General features: G+C 36.3%; 1 protein-coding gene and 1 long non-coding RNA gene across 3 annotated transcripts in view; both read left to right on the top strand.

Moving 5' to 3' along the window:
- LOC145778467 (uncharacterized) overlaps positions 1 to 4,196 on the top strand; it is a 30,124-nt gene extending 25,928 nt beyond the window's left edge. For both annotated transcript variants that reach the window (XR_014290438.1, XR_014290437.1), the window contains exons 2-3: positions 1,809 to 1,987; positions 2,226 to 4,196. This is a non-coding gene — a long non-coding RNA (uncharacterized LOC145778467). The remainder of the gene's footprint in view (positions 1 to 1,808; positions 1,988 to 2,225) is intronic.
- A 1,713-nt stretch (positions 4,197 to 5,909) lies between these two features.
- On the top strand, positions 5,910 to 12,293 carry LOC145778039 (glucoside xylosyltransferase 1-like). Its single transcript, XM_082589439.1, has 7 exons — positions 5,910 to 6,137; positions 6,924 to 7,112; positions 7,444 to 7,671; positions 8,777 to 8,891; positions 9,670 to 9,838; positions 10,209 to 10,417; positions 10,918 to 12,293. The coding sequence occupies exons 1-7, from the start codon at positions 5,986 to 5,988 to the stop codon at positions 11,023 to 11,025; spliced, it is 1,170 nt and encodes a 389-aa protein (XP_082445565.1). The 5' UTR covers positions 5,910 to 5,985; the 3' UTR covers positions 11,026 to 12,293.
- Positions 12,294 to 15,713: the final 3,420 nt, after the last annotated feature.

Raw genomic sequence — 15,713 nt, 5'->3', positions numbered from 1 at the left:
GAAATTGAGCAAGAAATGAATAAATGGGAGACAATTAATTATCGTGATCACATAGGGCGTGAACTGAAAGACGATCGATTCGTCATTGAAATGCATTGGGCAAAAGCTTCGTTGGGGGGCTGTCTTCGAACAACGATTGCTCGCATATTAAATAAGATATAAAAATGAAAGTTAGTACTTCAATACACAGTAACATGTTCATTTAATTGGATTTGATTTAGATTGTTTATCATTTAAAATGAAGTTTTGGTGAAGTTTTGGTTACGATAGCAAATTTGTTGAAATTGAACAACAAATCAATAAATGGGAGACAATTTCTTTCCGGTGTGTTTCAGTGCATTTCCACCCCGCTCTTCCTCTTTCATAATAGTCTATTCCAATATGTGTGACGTCATCATTTTTTCCAATTGACCAACAGGGCGTCTTGTGCAAGAGCACCGTATTTTTTACATGGATGTAAGGAAGGTGTTAAAATATTAAATGTGAACATATAGCCATCATGAATCAATACCATATAAAGCCAACCAGCAGACAGTTTTTAGAACTTTAAAGGTTTAAAATTAATCGCACGCAGGCCTCGAAATTCACGGCGGTCATGTCCGCCGTCACAGCATGTGATGTCCGCGGGAAGTACCATCTAGATCGGTCATATTTGTCCGCCGAGAAATAACATAGGAACTAGCGATACAAATCGTCATTGCATAGCTCAATTTTATGTTCAATTTTATTACTAGCACGAACGTCGAACAATTGTTGCGACTTGCGAGAATACAATTTCTCGCGCATTCTAGCGCGCATCTAGAAAATTAAAATACTGTACGATATCCTCAGCTTCCATTCAAGCAGGAAAACTTTCGATTTTTACGTTGCTTCAACGATTGATGACATCGAATCAGCGTAACAAAGGTTAATTCTTCGCTAAGAATCGATAGGAGTACGGTACGATTTTTCTACAGCAATCACGAGCAACTTAGTTCAAGTCTTACGTCACAATGTCTGGCTTTGATCGAGTAATATTGATAAGCCAAGGTTGGTTACAAAATTAGATTATACGAGTAGGCTATTACAGCAAGATGCAGCAAAATTTGTTAAGTTTTGGTATTACGTACAGTAAGAAAAAAAAAGGTCCAGGAAAAATTCACTTTCGCTCACATGACACGCAAAAATAAACTTAAAGAAAAAAATCCTAGTGAAACTTTGCACAGCAGAAAATAGTAGCGTTAGTGTAGAAGTTTTCCGACTCGTGTCCAGAGTATTGTGACGCCAGAAGCTACACAACCTCGTTCGGTAGAAGTTAATCAGATATGCGGCGTATTAAGCAGCTACGCGGCGCTTTGACTCTTCAAACGCACGTCGTTGGTCTTTTCAAATGGCGAAGAATTATCAAGATAAACTGATTAAGCATGACGATCGACGCTAAAACTCGTGTGTCCGCCGTGAGACTTAATTTGTCCGCCGAGATAGCTGCTCAGACCGGACACGTTTGTCCGCCGTCAACAAAAGCGAATTTCGAGGCCTGCGCACGTTTACAGAGATAGAGTCCTCATAATGAAATAGTTTTTTAGGAATCTGGAAAAAAGGTTAAATATTTTCTTTTCAAAAGATGTCAGCCTACTTAATTATCATCTGCTGTTGTGTTAACTTATATCATCACATGCTAGTAGAATCAGGTATTCAGTCATCAGCGATAGTATTTTCGACAAAGTGGATTTCACAGGCAAAAGTGCAACACTTTCAATTAGGCTACAAATTGGATAAGCTTTTTAAAATGTTGTGTAATATCAGCTTGTCTGTATGTGTATTTGTAGGGACTCAATGAGGAGCTCACATTTGATGTATTTGTCTTGAGGAAGACCGCATTCCCAAAAGAACTGAAGTTTGTCCTCTCCCAATAATATCATCATGGGTAGAAGCACTTCTATATCAAATTGGGCTTCTTGACAAAAAGACAATGTCAACAACTCTTCAAAAAAGAGTTTACAAAAAAGTGAGTTCTCACATATCTTTTCAGATTTTTTGCTCTAATAATGTTCAGGTTAATGCTGCACCCACTTTAAAACTTATGCTGTCTTTTGCTGCTTGTGTAAACCATGTATTTATTTTTAATAATTTTTAAACTTATTGTTTCGTTTAATGTTAAAGTATTTTGTCAATTGCTAATATTATTTCAACTTTGTAACTGGTTATTGACATAGGAATAGACAAGGTATGTTTAAAATTTTCAGGACATCAAATATGCGACTTCCACTTCCAACAGTTGCGAAGGAAGTGTTGCAACTTGGGGTATCAGTCAAGGAGAAGCTGCTGTGTTGGGAACAGCAACACTTGTTTTCACACGTTACCTTGGATTAACTGAAGAGTTTGACAAACAAAAAGTTTGAATGCCCGCATTTTCCTGCCCATACTCAGGCTGTGGAATGCCTCATTGAGGAAGTCACTAATGCCTGTGGAGCTATTGCTAGCCATCAACGACGGGATAGTTTCGTTCGAGCGAGAGTTGCTTTGTGTAGACTGTAGAGTCTTGCCCAAAGCAGACGTGCAATCTGACTTTCTTTCCTTCTGACCTTTTTAAATCCTTGTTCTTCGTTTGTGTGTGCTGTTGCTCAATGCTCATGCCATTGGTTTGTCGGAGACTATGCAGAATTTGCTTAATATGTTCGCCATCGTTCATTGTTGCGCTTGTTAATTTAATGCTGTTTACCGTTTTTTTTTAAATAATTTTGGACTGATGCCGTTTGTTGATCAACTCATCAACGTATTCCATGATCAGCACTGTGCATCACCGTGTTGTATAGCAAGCTATCCCTGTAACAGCCATGTTTAGATTATCTGCTACAGTAGAATTCGCCTATAGTGACACTTCGCCTATAGTGACACCTGTTGCAAAGTCCCGTTTGCAAACCATATGTTTTGCATAGAAATGACTTCGCCTATAGTGACTTCGTGTATAAGAACACTTTGCTTACAGTGACACCACATTTCTGTCCCTTGGGCTCAAAAATTTCCGTATAAGGACACTTTACGGTGTATTTCCAGTTTAAGTTGGAATCACATTTTGTCCTTATCAGCATTCGCCAGTTCCCAGCCAGCAAATCCATCTTTTTACATTGATTTAACGTATGCAGAGGTTGAACCATAAAAGATTGATTTGCTGACTGGGTTTGAATTAAACCAACATGGGATGCGCATGCGCAGATACTGCACAAGTGACGTTATCAACGACGTCATCATTCGTCTATAGTGACACTTCGCTTATAGTGACACTTTTTCCGCGGTCCCTTCAGGTGTCACTATAGGCGAATTCTACTGTATCTAGTGACTGGCGCTCTAGCGCCTTTCTTGACCTTGTGTCAGCCTACTATAAAGGCTAGTAACAAGAGAAATTTATTTCATTTTTGATGGTTTCGTCCTGGAAAGAGGAGCCCGACGAGTGAGTTATTTTTTGCCGTTCGCAACCAGTGACGGTTAATCATATTTATGCTGATTCAGGTTGTAAATATTTGAACCGATGTTAATGCTTAATTGCTTATGACACGTTGTTGTTTATTGGTACACGAAACGCCGTATAGAAATCGTAGTCCATAGTGTTGTAGCCTACTGTACGGAAACCTCCGTCCCTCATTGTATCTTCTACGTGCTGTGTTGCCTTGTTGTCATCGCTTCTGTGCCACTGACTTTTTGTTTGTCAGCCCACGCATATCTACGATGGCTTAGTTAGCTCCTCATAGTTTCAGACAAACTTTCTGCTGCCCTGTAGAGTTCACAAGGGATTCTATAATCCTAAGTTATCTGTTAGTTTTGAGAAAACTTTGCTTGGTTTGAAATGATTGTTCAATTGCGGAATGCTTATATCCTAGAATAAAACCATCTTATTTCCTAGTAGTTTGCAGTCTACAGTATCGTTCTTGTCTCATCTTCAATTTGTATGTGTACATTAATCATGCTTTAGTTATAAATAAAAACTCCGGCATACCATCTTATTTCCTAATATTCTGGTTTTGGTTTCTCATGTCAGCTTCAGCATAGTGCTTCTATTAAGGTTATGAATCTAGTTTGTTCGCATTAGAGAGTAATTTTTGATATATTATTTTTCCACCTCTAGCCCTACGATTGTATGCAGCTAAAACAAGTTTCGCATCCCGGTGTCTAGATATCTCTGGGTGAAAATGTGTGACAGTGGTCTTTGCTAGGTTCAATTTCAATCTCCACAACTTCAGATAATCTGCAATTCTCGCCATGTTGTCTGTAAGCGCTTCCTTTTTGTTTACTTTTATTATTTAGATTCTGGCACTATGCGGATCTGCAGTGCCGGGCACTTGAAATATCCAAGACTAGAAAGAAATAACGAAAATAAAATATTTCAAAATATCTTGTTTGAAACTGGAGAGTGACAGCTGGCAACAGTGCTCAAAGGTAGGCACTTTAACATTACCCACTCGTCGAAAAGCGTACTCGCGATTCAGCTGATTTCAGTCATGTGACTCGACACGTGATATTCTGATCGAAAAATTTTGATACAAAGAAATTTAACTGAATGCTTCGCTACAACTAGCGTTGCCTAATGGTTAGGACAGAGGAGTAGTAATTTCGATTTCATGGGTTCGAATCCCACCCTCTGCTAATACTATTTTTTCTTCTGCAACTGAACTGAGTGCAAGTAGGATGTTAATGACTGCAATCAATGGAGTTTATAAGGAAAATTGTGACTAAAACACAAAGCAATTTCACATTGAAAAGCAGGCACTCTTCGACGAGTGGGTGATGTTAAAGTGCCTACCGTGCTCAAAGACTCTCACTCTCTTGCACTTTGCAGTTGCTCTGCTTGAGTTGCAAGAATGCAGGTTGCTGCAAGCAATAGCCTTGAAATTTGGATTGTCACTACATGGTGTAGTTTATTTGCTAAAAATGTGATTGGATTGGTTGCTCAATTATCAAGGAAAAGGGTGATCGAAATATCGTTATTACAAGGATTAATCTTAAAAAAAACGTTTTGCCCTAGTTATTCTGTATTTCAGTTTGAGTTTTCCAAGGGCAACACTAAAAGGCGGAAATGCCGAAGCGCGGAAATAAGACGGGCGTTAAATGGCGTATTATCCGCAGAAGTAGCGATTTAATGCCGACGTAGAAAACGCGGAAATACGATCTTGGCGTCCATATTGTTAAACATAGCGATAACTTCATCATGAAAGAATGAAATGTTGCAGCATGGAAAAAGGCGGAAATGCGATTTTTAACAACAACTCACCACCCAACCTACTTTTATGTTAAAATATCATTGAAAGATATTGTTTAGAAGCAATTGTGAGGTCATTAAATACTTTGACCGTTTTAATTCCACAGTTATTGGAGTAATTTTCGAAATTTAATGGAATTTATTGAAATAGGAAAAAGGCGGAAATGCGATTTTTAGCCACAACTCACCACCGAACCTACATTTATGTTGAAATATCATTGAAAGATATTGTTTAGAAGCAATTGTGAGGTCATTAAATGCTTTGACTGTTTTAATTCCACAGTTATTGGATTAATTTTAGAAATTTAATGGAATTTATTGAAATAGGACAAAGGCGGAAATGCGATTTTTAGCCACAACTCAATACCGAACATTTTCTTATGTTGAAATATCATTGAAAGATATTATTTAGAAGCAATTGTGAGATCATTAAATACTATGACTGTTTTAATTCTAAAGTTATTTCGGCTTATTTCGCGTTTCCGCATTTCCGCCTTTTAGTGTTGCCCGTTTTCCAACATCGTGCATGTTTGAAAAATGTGGGTTGTTTCTATGATTTTACACGTTTTCAATTGTTTTTTAGAAAATAGATTTCTAAATTGGCAATCAATTTTTTTGTGCTAGCTTGAACAGACTGAATCCAAAATATTTAACATATTTTATTTTTTAGCTTAGAGTAAAAACTTGGCATTTTTTATGTTTAATGAATTTGCCAGCATACCGGTAGGTGATTTTATTTAGAATTTTCTACTATGCCATGTGCACAAGCAGTGCGGACAATTTTATTATCTGTTGCAACGATAGGTGTTTTATTCTTCTGTACAACTATCTTCGAGTTTAACATTGTAAAAAATGTTTCAGTATTAGGTATGCACAAAGTTTGCTGTGAAGCTGAAAACTTATGGTAAGTCGTATTCTTGATGATTGTTGTAATTTTGATTGATTGACAAGGTGTTCTTGGTGATAGCAATTAGTTTTTGGCTGTCGCTATATTTACACTGTCTAATGTAATAATAGGAAGTGGCTATTTTTCCACGCTTAATACCATGGTTACAATCAGGTGTTGCCAGAGTTAGGATTAAAGTTAGGAAGGGTTAAGGTAAGGGTTAAAGTTAGGAATAAGATTAGGGTTTTGATCTTTGCCAGGATTAAAAAAAATTTCCAAAATACAAGTTTTTATTATTATCAACAGCTTTAAACTTTTCTCAAATTAGGGCAGAATTCCTTATCTGGCAACACTATTGACGCTATTATTACACTATATAGTGTAAATATAGCCACAGCCGTAATAATAGCCTCAATAGTGTTGCCAGATAAGGAATTCTGCCCTAATTTGAGAAAAGTTTAAAGCTGTTGATAATAATAAAAACTTGTATTTTGGAATTTTTTTTTAGACCTAGGCAAAGTACGTACAAAACCCTAATCTTATTCCTAACTTTAACCCTTACCTTAACCCTTCCAAACTTTAATCCTAACTCTGGCAACACCTTATTCTAACCATGGCATTAAGTGTGGAAAAATAGCCACTTGCCCACTTCCATAGCTGTAACATGTTACCTACCTATATCCTAGATCCATAATAAACACTAAACAGCTATAAGTTTTAAACAACCATGATCTGAGATACAGCCTTTTTCCATGTTTGTGACATAGCAAGAAGCTTGAAACATTGCTTGTTTGTTATTTTCAGGTATTTTTTCAAGGGAAAATGGAAAGAAAAACTTCCTCCAGCCATGCATGTTGCTGTTGTGACCTGTGGTGCTGACGATCGCGTGGAAGAGACTTTAATCAATTTAAAATCTGCTGTTATTTTTGCGATTAAATCAATAAAATTTCACATTTTTACCGAAGACAATCTCAAAGAAACGTTTGTAGCCACGTAAGTTTGTAAATTCTACATTTGCCGATGCGGAAGTACAGATAATTTCATCATGTATACTGGTGCAATTTTAGCTGGCACTTTTTTTTATAAAAGATTCTAATTGTTATCTAGTGCTATATTAGCCTAATCACAGAGCTCTATTACAATTTGCTTTCATTTTTGAATTCACAAAAAAACTTATTTTCAATTGAAACTAAGGATCAAAGTGTTATTGCATGTCTAATTTTAATGCCAACATTCCTTTTAATAAGTTTGGTGCAGTTTTTTCTTATAATGATCAAATCATGAATTGACTTGATAAGTTTCTATGAGTATGACCTGATTTTAGTTTGGAATCATGGCCAATGAAAATCAAAGCAAAGTTTGACTATGAAATTTATTCCATTACTTATCCTGATGATGGAAAAGCAGCAGAATGGAAAAAACTTTTCAAAGTGTGTGCTTCACAAAGATTGTTTCTTCCTCATATAATGAAAGACATCAAACATATCTTATATGTTGACACAGACATTCTTTTCTTGAGTCCAGTTGATGAAATATGGGATATATTCTCAAAGTAAGTGCAGCATTGTTTGGTTTTCAGTAGATATTATACAATACTGAATATTTACTACTGGTCTATAACTGGTTGTATTTATAGAAACAGAAAAGTTTTGAAAACTGATTGTTTTTGTTGAGGGTTGAGCTTTACATAGAGGTTATTTGCCACACCCACAACTAACCTACATGGTATTGGTATAATATAAGGCACTTGACATGGTGACACTGGGCAGGTTTGCCATTTTCCATGATTCAAAATTCTTTGTTTATCGTATATATATGACCTTAAATCTGAGGTTCAAAAATATCAAACAGCTTTGGATCACAGATTGTTTACCTGTAATTGAAAGCTTTAACAGGGAAAGGCAACGTGTTTACAGCAAGTTTTTAATTTTTGAAAAATGCCTAGAAGGTAACTTTAAAGTGTGTGTGGCGCCTGCACCCTGCGGCTTTTCTTATGTTTCCTTGTGTCTTATTGCCGTTGTGAAACCTGTGTTTGTTAGGAATTGGAAACGCTGGGTAGAATTTGGGCATTTCCTTAAGAATTTGTACCGTTTGTTAGGGTTTGATACACATATATATATTATACATGATAGTTTTATGTTGTTTTAGCATTGTGCATTTGCCGCATGCTGCATTGTTTGGAGCACTGAGCTTCCCGGCTTAAATCAACCGTGTAGCGTGAAACAAAAATCAGTATGGTTTTTCTCAGTCATTGGGTGGTACGTTATTTTCAGTCGTTCACCACAGATTCTTTTCTTGAATGTCACGGTGTCAGTTCAGTTATGGTCGTAGTTTAGTTTTATGTTTTGAATCATGATTTCGATTCAGTTCATTTCATTCTGTTTGTAATCAAGTTAGACATTATTTGGCTACAACGTTTTCAATCTGGAAGTTTCTTTTTTCTTTGCAATAAACTCATACTTGCAGAAAACCAAGGTATCGTTTTCAGATCATCCCCACTATCATGCTGGTACTCGAGATGTTGCTGTAGCAGTCACAGGTAGGTATGGCTCCAGACAATTCGATGTCCGCTACATCTACATGTGCAATGTGCATCACATGTTTTATTTTATTATTAAAAGCATTTTCCAAAAACTTAACAGAGTTATTTAACTCAGGTTCAATTCAACTCACTTGGCAGCCATGGCACCGGAGCATGAACAAACTAACGTTGCATGGTATACACGATTTGCACGGCATCCGTATTATGGTGAAACTGGCATCAATTCTGGGGTGATCTGTCAACTTCAATCATTCATGTTACTTCAAATGAATCTATTGATCCTGTCCTTGTCTCTATTATTTCTATGTGCTTTACACAATCTAACAGAAACACAGTCTTTAAATTAAAACATGTCATTGATTGCATTCTTCATCATGTGACTTTGTCGTTCTTTAATTTTAGTTGTTTTCGTTCAATGTGATGATTATTTTTGCTTAGCCAGGGATTGCAGACTTAGTCAGAATTTTTCAATCATTGGACGACTGCATTTGTAAGACATAGCAGTCATAGCACTATTCTATCATTTTGTTTCTTCAATACTTTTTATGTTTTTTGTACACCTTGATTATAGATGACTTTATGCATCGAATTTGATATTTAATTTAATGTCATTGAACTAGTTCGAATGATGATAATTCTTATTTGTGGATATGTTTGACTGCTGATTTTTATCATCTGAAATGTCTAACAAAACCTTTCTGTTTCTGTGAACCAACCCAGAAAACTGTCCACTTGAATGCTGTTGACTGTCTCGTATGAATATAAGTCTAGTTACTCACGCAACAAACAGTTTACCAGCCTCATTTTTTAATAATAAATCGATTTCGTCATCACAACATCCTCAGTCTGATATCGTCAAGCTTGGATGCAAATAACATCAATTCAATGATAAATTGTACTACTTAATAAGCTCACTTTTATTCACTTACAAATCTGTACCGTCTTTATTGTGATATCTAGTTTTCATTAAAGTGCCATCATCCATAACATAAAATTGAACATTTCAAGGTGATGCTTATGGATATGGAAAGAGTGAGGAAAGGAAGATTTAAGAATGATTTGCAAAAGGAAGCTCTACCCTGGCAAGAACTTCTTCTTCCTCTTTACAAGAAATACAAGTTCAATATCACTTGGGGCGACCAAGATCTTCTTAACATATTCTTCCACTACAATCCAGGTAAGCAAACGATGCAAGGAAATTGACTTTGTGCATCAATGTTCTGTTTGTTGATTAGTTTTAGTAGCACCATTGTGTACAGTTTTTTTGGTACAGCATATGAATGATGCAAAACTGAATTTTAATCAAGAATACAAGAGGCCGTGTCTTAACTCAAAGTTTGGCTCTATGGAAGGAAGGTATACTTTTGACTGTGCCGCGTGCGCACTTTTCCTCTCGTAATGATTCAAGAGAGTTAGCATGTGTCTATTTTTTACATGTTACTGTTTTGTCTTTTCATTATTTATACATAATCAATAAATATTAAATCCCAAAACCCCAATTATTCAATTTCATTAAAACATGTGTAATAAAACGAAGTTACACACAGAATTACTTGCTACTTTCCCTTGCCAATGGAACTACCGGCCTGATCACTGTATGTACATGCCTCTGTGTAAGCCAGCGTCACAGGGTGGTGTAAAGATACTGCACGGTTGCCGTCGTGCTTTCCATATCGATAAGTGGCCGGCATTCAAAGCGGTTTACTCAGCTGTGAAGTCCTACGATTTCAATGAGGACTTGACTACTTTGTTACAGGTAAGAGGGTTGATACATTTTCATTAAAATTACAAAAGCACTTGTTTCAAGTGGCTCTTAGGATGCTTTTAAGTTTTTGTTCTAATTAAGACACATCTGGTTCCATAGAATTCACAAAAATTTCTTTTAGTAAGTTAAATGTTTTTAGTATAATTTTCGTTTTGCGGCAGTTTTGTTGACAAGGTCACGTCGGAATACAGTATTAAACCTTATTCTACCTTGTACAACGTACACACAAATGTTTTAGTCAGTAAACACGTTTGTGATTAGCTTTCAATTCCAGTTGCATTTTTTATTTTCGACCATGAAAGCGAAAAATATTACACTACTTACCATAGGCAAGACCGAAATAATTTACAAAATACTAAGATTTGTCGCAATTTCACTTAATGAAATAACCTGTGTAAATTTGATGACTACATTCTGATCCTCATCTCAATCATTCTTTGAATGGTTCGGCTTCAGTTGGTTTTAACGTTTTTTTGTTTTTTTTTCTTTAGACTGCAAAAGCAAATCTTGATGCCACTCCTCCCACAAATTGTCAAAAATCTTCAAACGAAATGCTTACTGCAATGAGGAGTATCATTTCATCAAAAGAAGAGTTGTAGGAAAATGGTTAAAGCGCCTGATTAATCTAATAAAAATAAATAAAGAGCCCAAAATGTAGACAGGCAACTAAACTACATTTTGGGCTCTTTATGGTTTTGATAAGAGTTTTATGTATTGATGAAATCATTATGTTCTATGTTGATACATCACTGTAAGTGTTGAAATGTGCCTACTCAGTCGCTTTTAACTTTTCTATACATTTTTGAGAGTACGATTAAATTTAAATCTATTTTTAGAACTTTTATTTCATAGTTTTGCTTTTATGTGACATGATTGCCAGACCATCTTCAGTGGGTATTTACCATTTGGTCATCATCGCTGTTGTACAAAGGTGAAAACGTGTTTATTTGTGAGTAGCGTATTGTGTTTAATAAATAGTACCGTCTTCGTGTGCCGTTGAAAAAAGTTATTTTGACATAGCTCAACTCTTTTCAATCAATTGTCAAAATACTTTGCAACGCTTTTTTTTACCACAAATTCGCCTTGGTACATCAAACATATTCCACTTGTGTGTTGTCATATTCCACCGCTTCTCATAGCTCTGCTAGAAACCTCAATAGTTTTTATACCAGGATGAGGATGCAAACGTGGAAAGCTCATGCACTATCGCATAGTCACTGGAATACAAAGCTGAAATATTTCAGTTTATAAAACCACATCCATTTAAGTTGTAAGCAATAGCCTAAACAATTAAACATGCTAGATTATTGATGTTGTTTACAGACATTGACGTTCTACATTCATTATACCTGTTGTCTCTTCGCTGTATGTGTTGTGCATACTGCATAGGCCTATGTATCCTTTCTCTCACCCCCTTCATAGTCATGAATGAAGGAAGGAAGTGAAAATATTAGTGAAAAAGCATATTTTCTATCAACTGTAACCATGATATTCAACATGTGCTTTGATGAAGCGTAAGTGTGTTTGCCTCGTCGCAGGGACGTTCAACCTACCCTGTCTGGGATGGGGCTTGAAAGGTTCATTTCAAGTGTTTCTTATTTAGATCGTTCATGCAAACCCTGCATGGATTACAGGTAATTGTCAAAGTCTCGTGCTTTAAAATGAATTACTGTCGATTCAAAATAACATTTTCTTTTTTATACATGGTTCTTGTGCCATGAAATCACGCTTCTATGAAAATCATTCGTTTTTTATTGCCCGTTTAAAAATTAATCGAAAACGTGAATTGCATCCAATTTTAATTGTTATCGCAATTTATCGTTGTTCAAGTTAGTGCTATAGAATACATTTATAACTCCTAAACAGGATCAAACAGCTTGATTTGCCGCGTAGCTTACGACTGAATTTGTTATTATATTACAATGTGATGGAGACAGGCTTTTGCTACCTAGGAGATATGCGAAGAATCGCACCGGTAGAGCAGTGACAGAAGGGATACCTGCAAGTTGAAAAAAGTTTAAAGATTTGTCAGGCACACTTCGTGGCAGAATGCTTTCTCGAAGATTATAAGGAAGTTTACAGGCTACCCCGCGTGTTAAGAACAGTAGGCTGAAGTGTTGTGGAGATGAATGTTAGGCAGAGATGGGCGTGATCTTGATCTTGAAGATCACTTTTTTTTTGGTGATCTTGATCTAAGATCACTTTTTTTTGTGTGATCTTGATCTTGAAGAACAATAAGATCAAGATCACTTTAAAATTGAATTTTACTTCCTACATAGAGGCATTTTTTTAGAACTCGTACTTTACAAAGTAGTTAGTGGCAACTACTAACATTAAGCCACTGTTAATATGATATGTGCCCAACAATAGACGATTTAAAGTCTCCATCAAATCTGGTCAGTGTTGCCATTTCAAAATTGAAAAAGTTTTCTGTGTTGATCATAATGAAGAAGTCAACTTCCGTGTACTTTATGTTGACATATAATAAAAAATGATTTAATGTGAATTTTAAAGAAATGTTTGCTTTTATTGACCCAATTTTAGATGTTTCAAAAGTCTAGAATGGCGGTGTTAAAAAATCTGGATTCTAGCCGACTTTGGTCATGTAAAGTGGTTTATTGCAGCAAATCAACCAGACCAAGACTTGTTTAGGGTCTGAGTATGGAGCGGTTTGTCGGACCGCAAACCTCTGAACTTTTTTGGTAGCAGACAACAGTATCAAAGTTGCCAGGTGGGTAAATGGTGCAATAAACATTTACTTAATGCAGTGAAAGTTAAAACTACTTAGTAACACGAATAAAAACTCCCACATGAACCAGACAAAAATTTGTTAAAAAATGATGCGGTTTAAACTTTGTTTTTATTTATTTATTATAAATAAAAAGTATAAAACTAATTGCAAATTTTGCGACTTTTCAGAACTACTGTAATTAACCTCGGCCTTGGGGGTGACGTTGCGATTCTAAGCAAACTACGTCAACAATTGATAGGCCTATAATAGCAACAGTCACTAACTTATTACAATTCTTAGGCCAGCAATCGAGTAGTTAAACGTTAGCAATACCAATTATATACCTTTACCCAGATTGCTTATAGTTATTATTTTTTGCAACATCATTGATCAAAAACTTCATTTTTTTTTCAAGTACACAAAAAGTGATCTTGATCTTCAAGATCACCAATACTGGTGATCTTGCCCATCTCTGATGTTAGGCAATGAAGATACATATCAAGCGACAAAGATGAGAATGACGTGTGGCAAGGCACTCCTTGACAAAAGTAGAAATAATGTCGAGAGAGTGGACTGATGTTTAGAAGTACTTCCGTCAGGCCCGGATATAGGGGGGGGCAGGCGCCCCGGACCCCCCGAGTTTTGAAGGGCTCCCCTAAAAATTAGATTTTTACGCTTTCTTTATTCTTTTCCCCAGATGACACAAAAGGTTTTAACATCCTCACATGTTGAAAAACAAAGAAAATTTGATTTTGTAGATTTTAGTCAGACTGTTAATTTTCAATAACAGTCTGATTTTGCGTTTTTCAACTTACTTTTTCTCATTTGCTACTGCTTCCTCAAGGCAACAAAAAAGTTTTTTGTCATTTGGAAACCGTAAAAAGTAAAAACATCTCAAAAAATGTCAGTCAAGCGCTAGCAGTAGCTGTAATCAAAATCTGCAAAATGTGACAAATCAGGCCGCATCTCCAGGTGGCCATGGTACAGCATTAAAGGAAACTAGCCTTTGTAACCTTTTCTCATTTAGCTATGATTACCCAAGGAAGAAAATTACAATATCACAGTAATGTGTTCAGTCGGTTACAAATAAAATACAACATCTGTAGGCTACGAACTGCATTGGCACGACTGGAGTCATAAATTAATCAATAACATATATTTACATCAACATAAACCATATCCCTGACACAAACAAACAGATAGCCTACATATGAATAAACTCAACACGGTAATTACAAATTACAATCCTGAAACATTTTGTTGGCTCAGCAAGTTTTTATGTTTGTAGGCCCAAAGAAGTTGACATTGCAAATGCAAAATGACATTTTAATTTAGAGCATAATGTCTAACTTTCTACTTGATTTGGCAAGTTCGTTTAACACCAATTCCGCGCTTGGAATTTGAGTACGATGGATTTGCATGAGAGCTAGTCCAGAAAGCCTGTCCTGCCCCATAGTGCTTCTAAGGTAACTTTTCAAGCGTCGTAGACAGCTAAATGTTCTTTCTGCAGAAGTAATTGTGACTGGAAGTGTAGCCAAAATTATCAAGAGTTTGTAAATGTTTGGATAAAACTCTTTTTGGGATTCTATTGCTGACACCGCATCAATCGCACTTGCTGGCCTTTCACTTTCAAGAATTCATTTAAAATCAGATTTATAAATGCTTTAAGCCCAACTGAGTAGCTTATTCACCACGCTATCGCAGCTGCTTTTGATCTCGAATCATTTAGTTGTTTTTAAACGCTTTTTATGGTGATGATGGATGCTGACATTATGTAGGCTATACGCTAACGAAACAGATAATGAGGATGCCAGCCTAATTTATCGAACAAAATTGTTAGCATAGCTTCCAACCAGCGTAGCCTACTTTCGGTTTCGATAGTCTACACTCTACAGTACGTGCACGGACATTTTGCCGAAAGGACATTTTGACGAAAGACATTTTGCCGAAAGGACATTTTGCCGAAACTCATTTTGCCGACAGGACTAATTACCGAATTCTATAATTTCGCCAATTTGTCTAATCGGCATTTAGTCCTTTCGGCAATTAGTCTTTCGGCAAAATGAGTTTCGAAAAAATGTCTATTCGGCAAAATGTCCTTTCGGCAAAATGTCCTTTCGACAAAATGTCCGGGTACCCTACAGTATGGCTGTACGTGTACGACGTATAGTAGGGCCTACATTTCATACTGCATAAAACGCTTAAAAATTTTTCAAAAAATTTCGGGGGGGGGGCAAATGCCCTCAATGCCCCCCCCTGGTTGCGGGCTTGATGTAGGCCTAACCTAGGCTACTGTGATACAGACTTTTGTGTCGTGAATATTATTTTGAGGCAATAATGAAAGATTACAATTAAGCTAAAAGCGAATAACAGATATTGTTAAATTGCAAATGTGCAGTAGCTTATACATGACCTTAAAAGGGCACTATTGCACCCTCTGCCCCCCATCCACCCCCCCGCTTCCGGCGCCCCTGGGTGCATCACTACTTTCCAATTGAAACTTTAAAAAAATGACTTGTTTTTGGAGATTTTTATGACAACAATGCGTAAAAAAAT

The sequence above is a fragment of the Aplidium turbinatum genome, chromosome 10 (assembly GCF_918807975.1).
Source record: "Aplidium turbinatum chromosome 10, kaAplTurb1.1, whole genome shotgun sequence".
In the NCBI taxonomy this organism is placed as follows: Eukaryota; Metazoa; Chordata; class Ascidiacea; order Aplousobranchia; family Polyclinidae; genus Aplidium; species Aplidium turbinatum.
Note: the sequence above shows the minus strand (reverse complement) of the source record. Positions and strands in the feature narration are given on the sequence as shown.

Coding starts and splice junctions, on each gene's coding strand:
- LOC145778039 (XM_082589439.1), top strand. CDS start 5,986: ATGCCATGTGCACAAGCAGTGCGGACAATTTTATTATCTGTTGCAACG. Junction 8,892..9,669: donor AAACTGGCATCAATTCTGGG/GTGATCTGTCAA, acceptor GAACATTTCAAG/GTGATGCTTATGGATATGGA. Junction 10,418..10,917: donor ACTTGACTACTTTGTTACAG/GTAAGAGGGTTG, acceptor TTTTTTCTTTAG/ACTGCAAAAGCAAATCTTGA.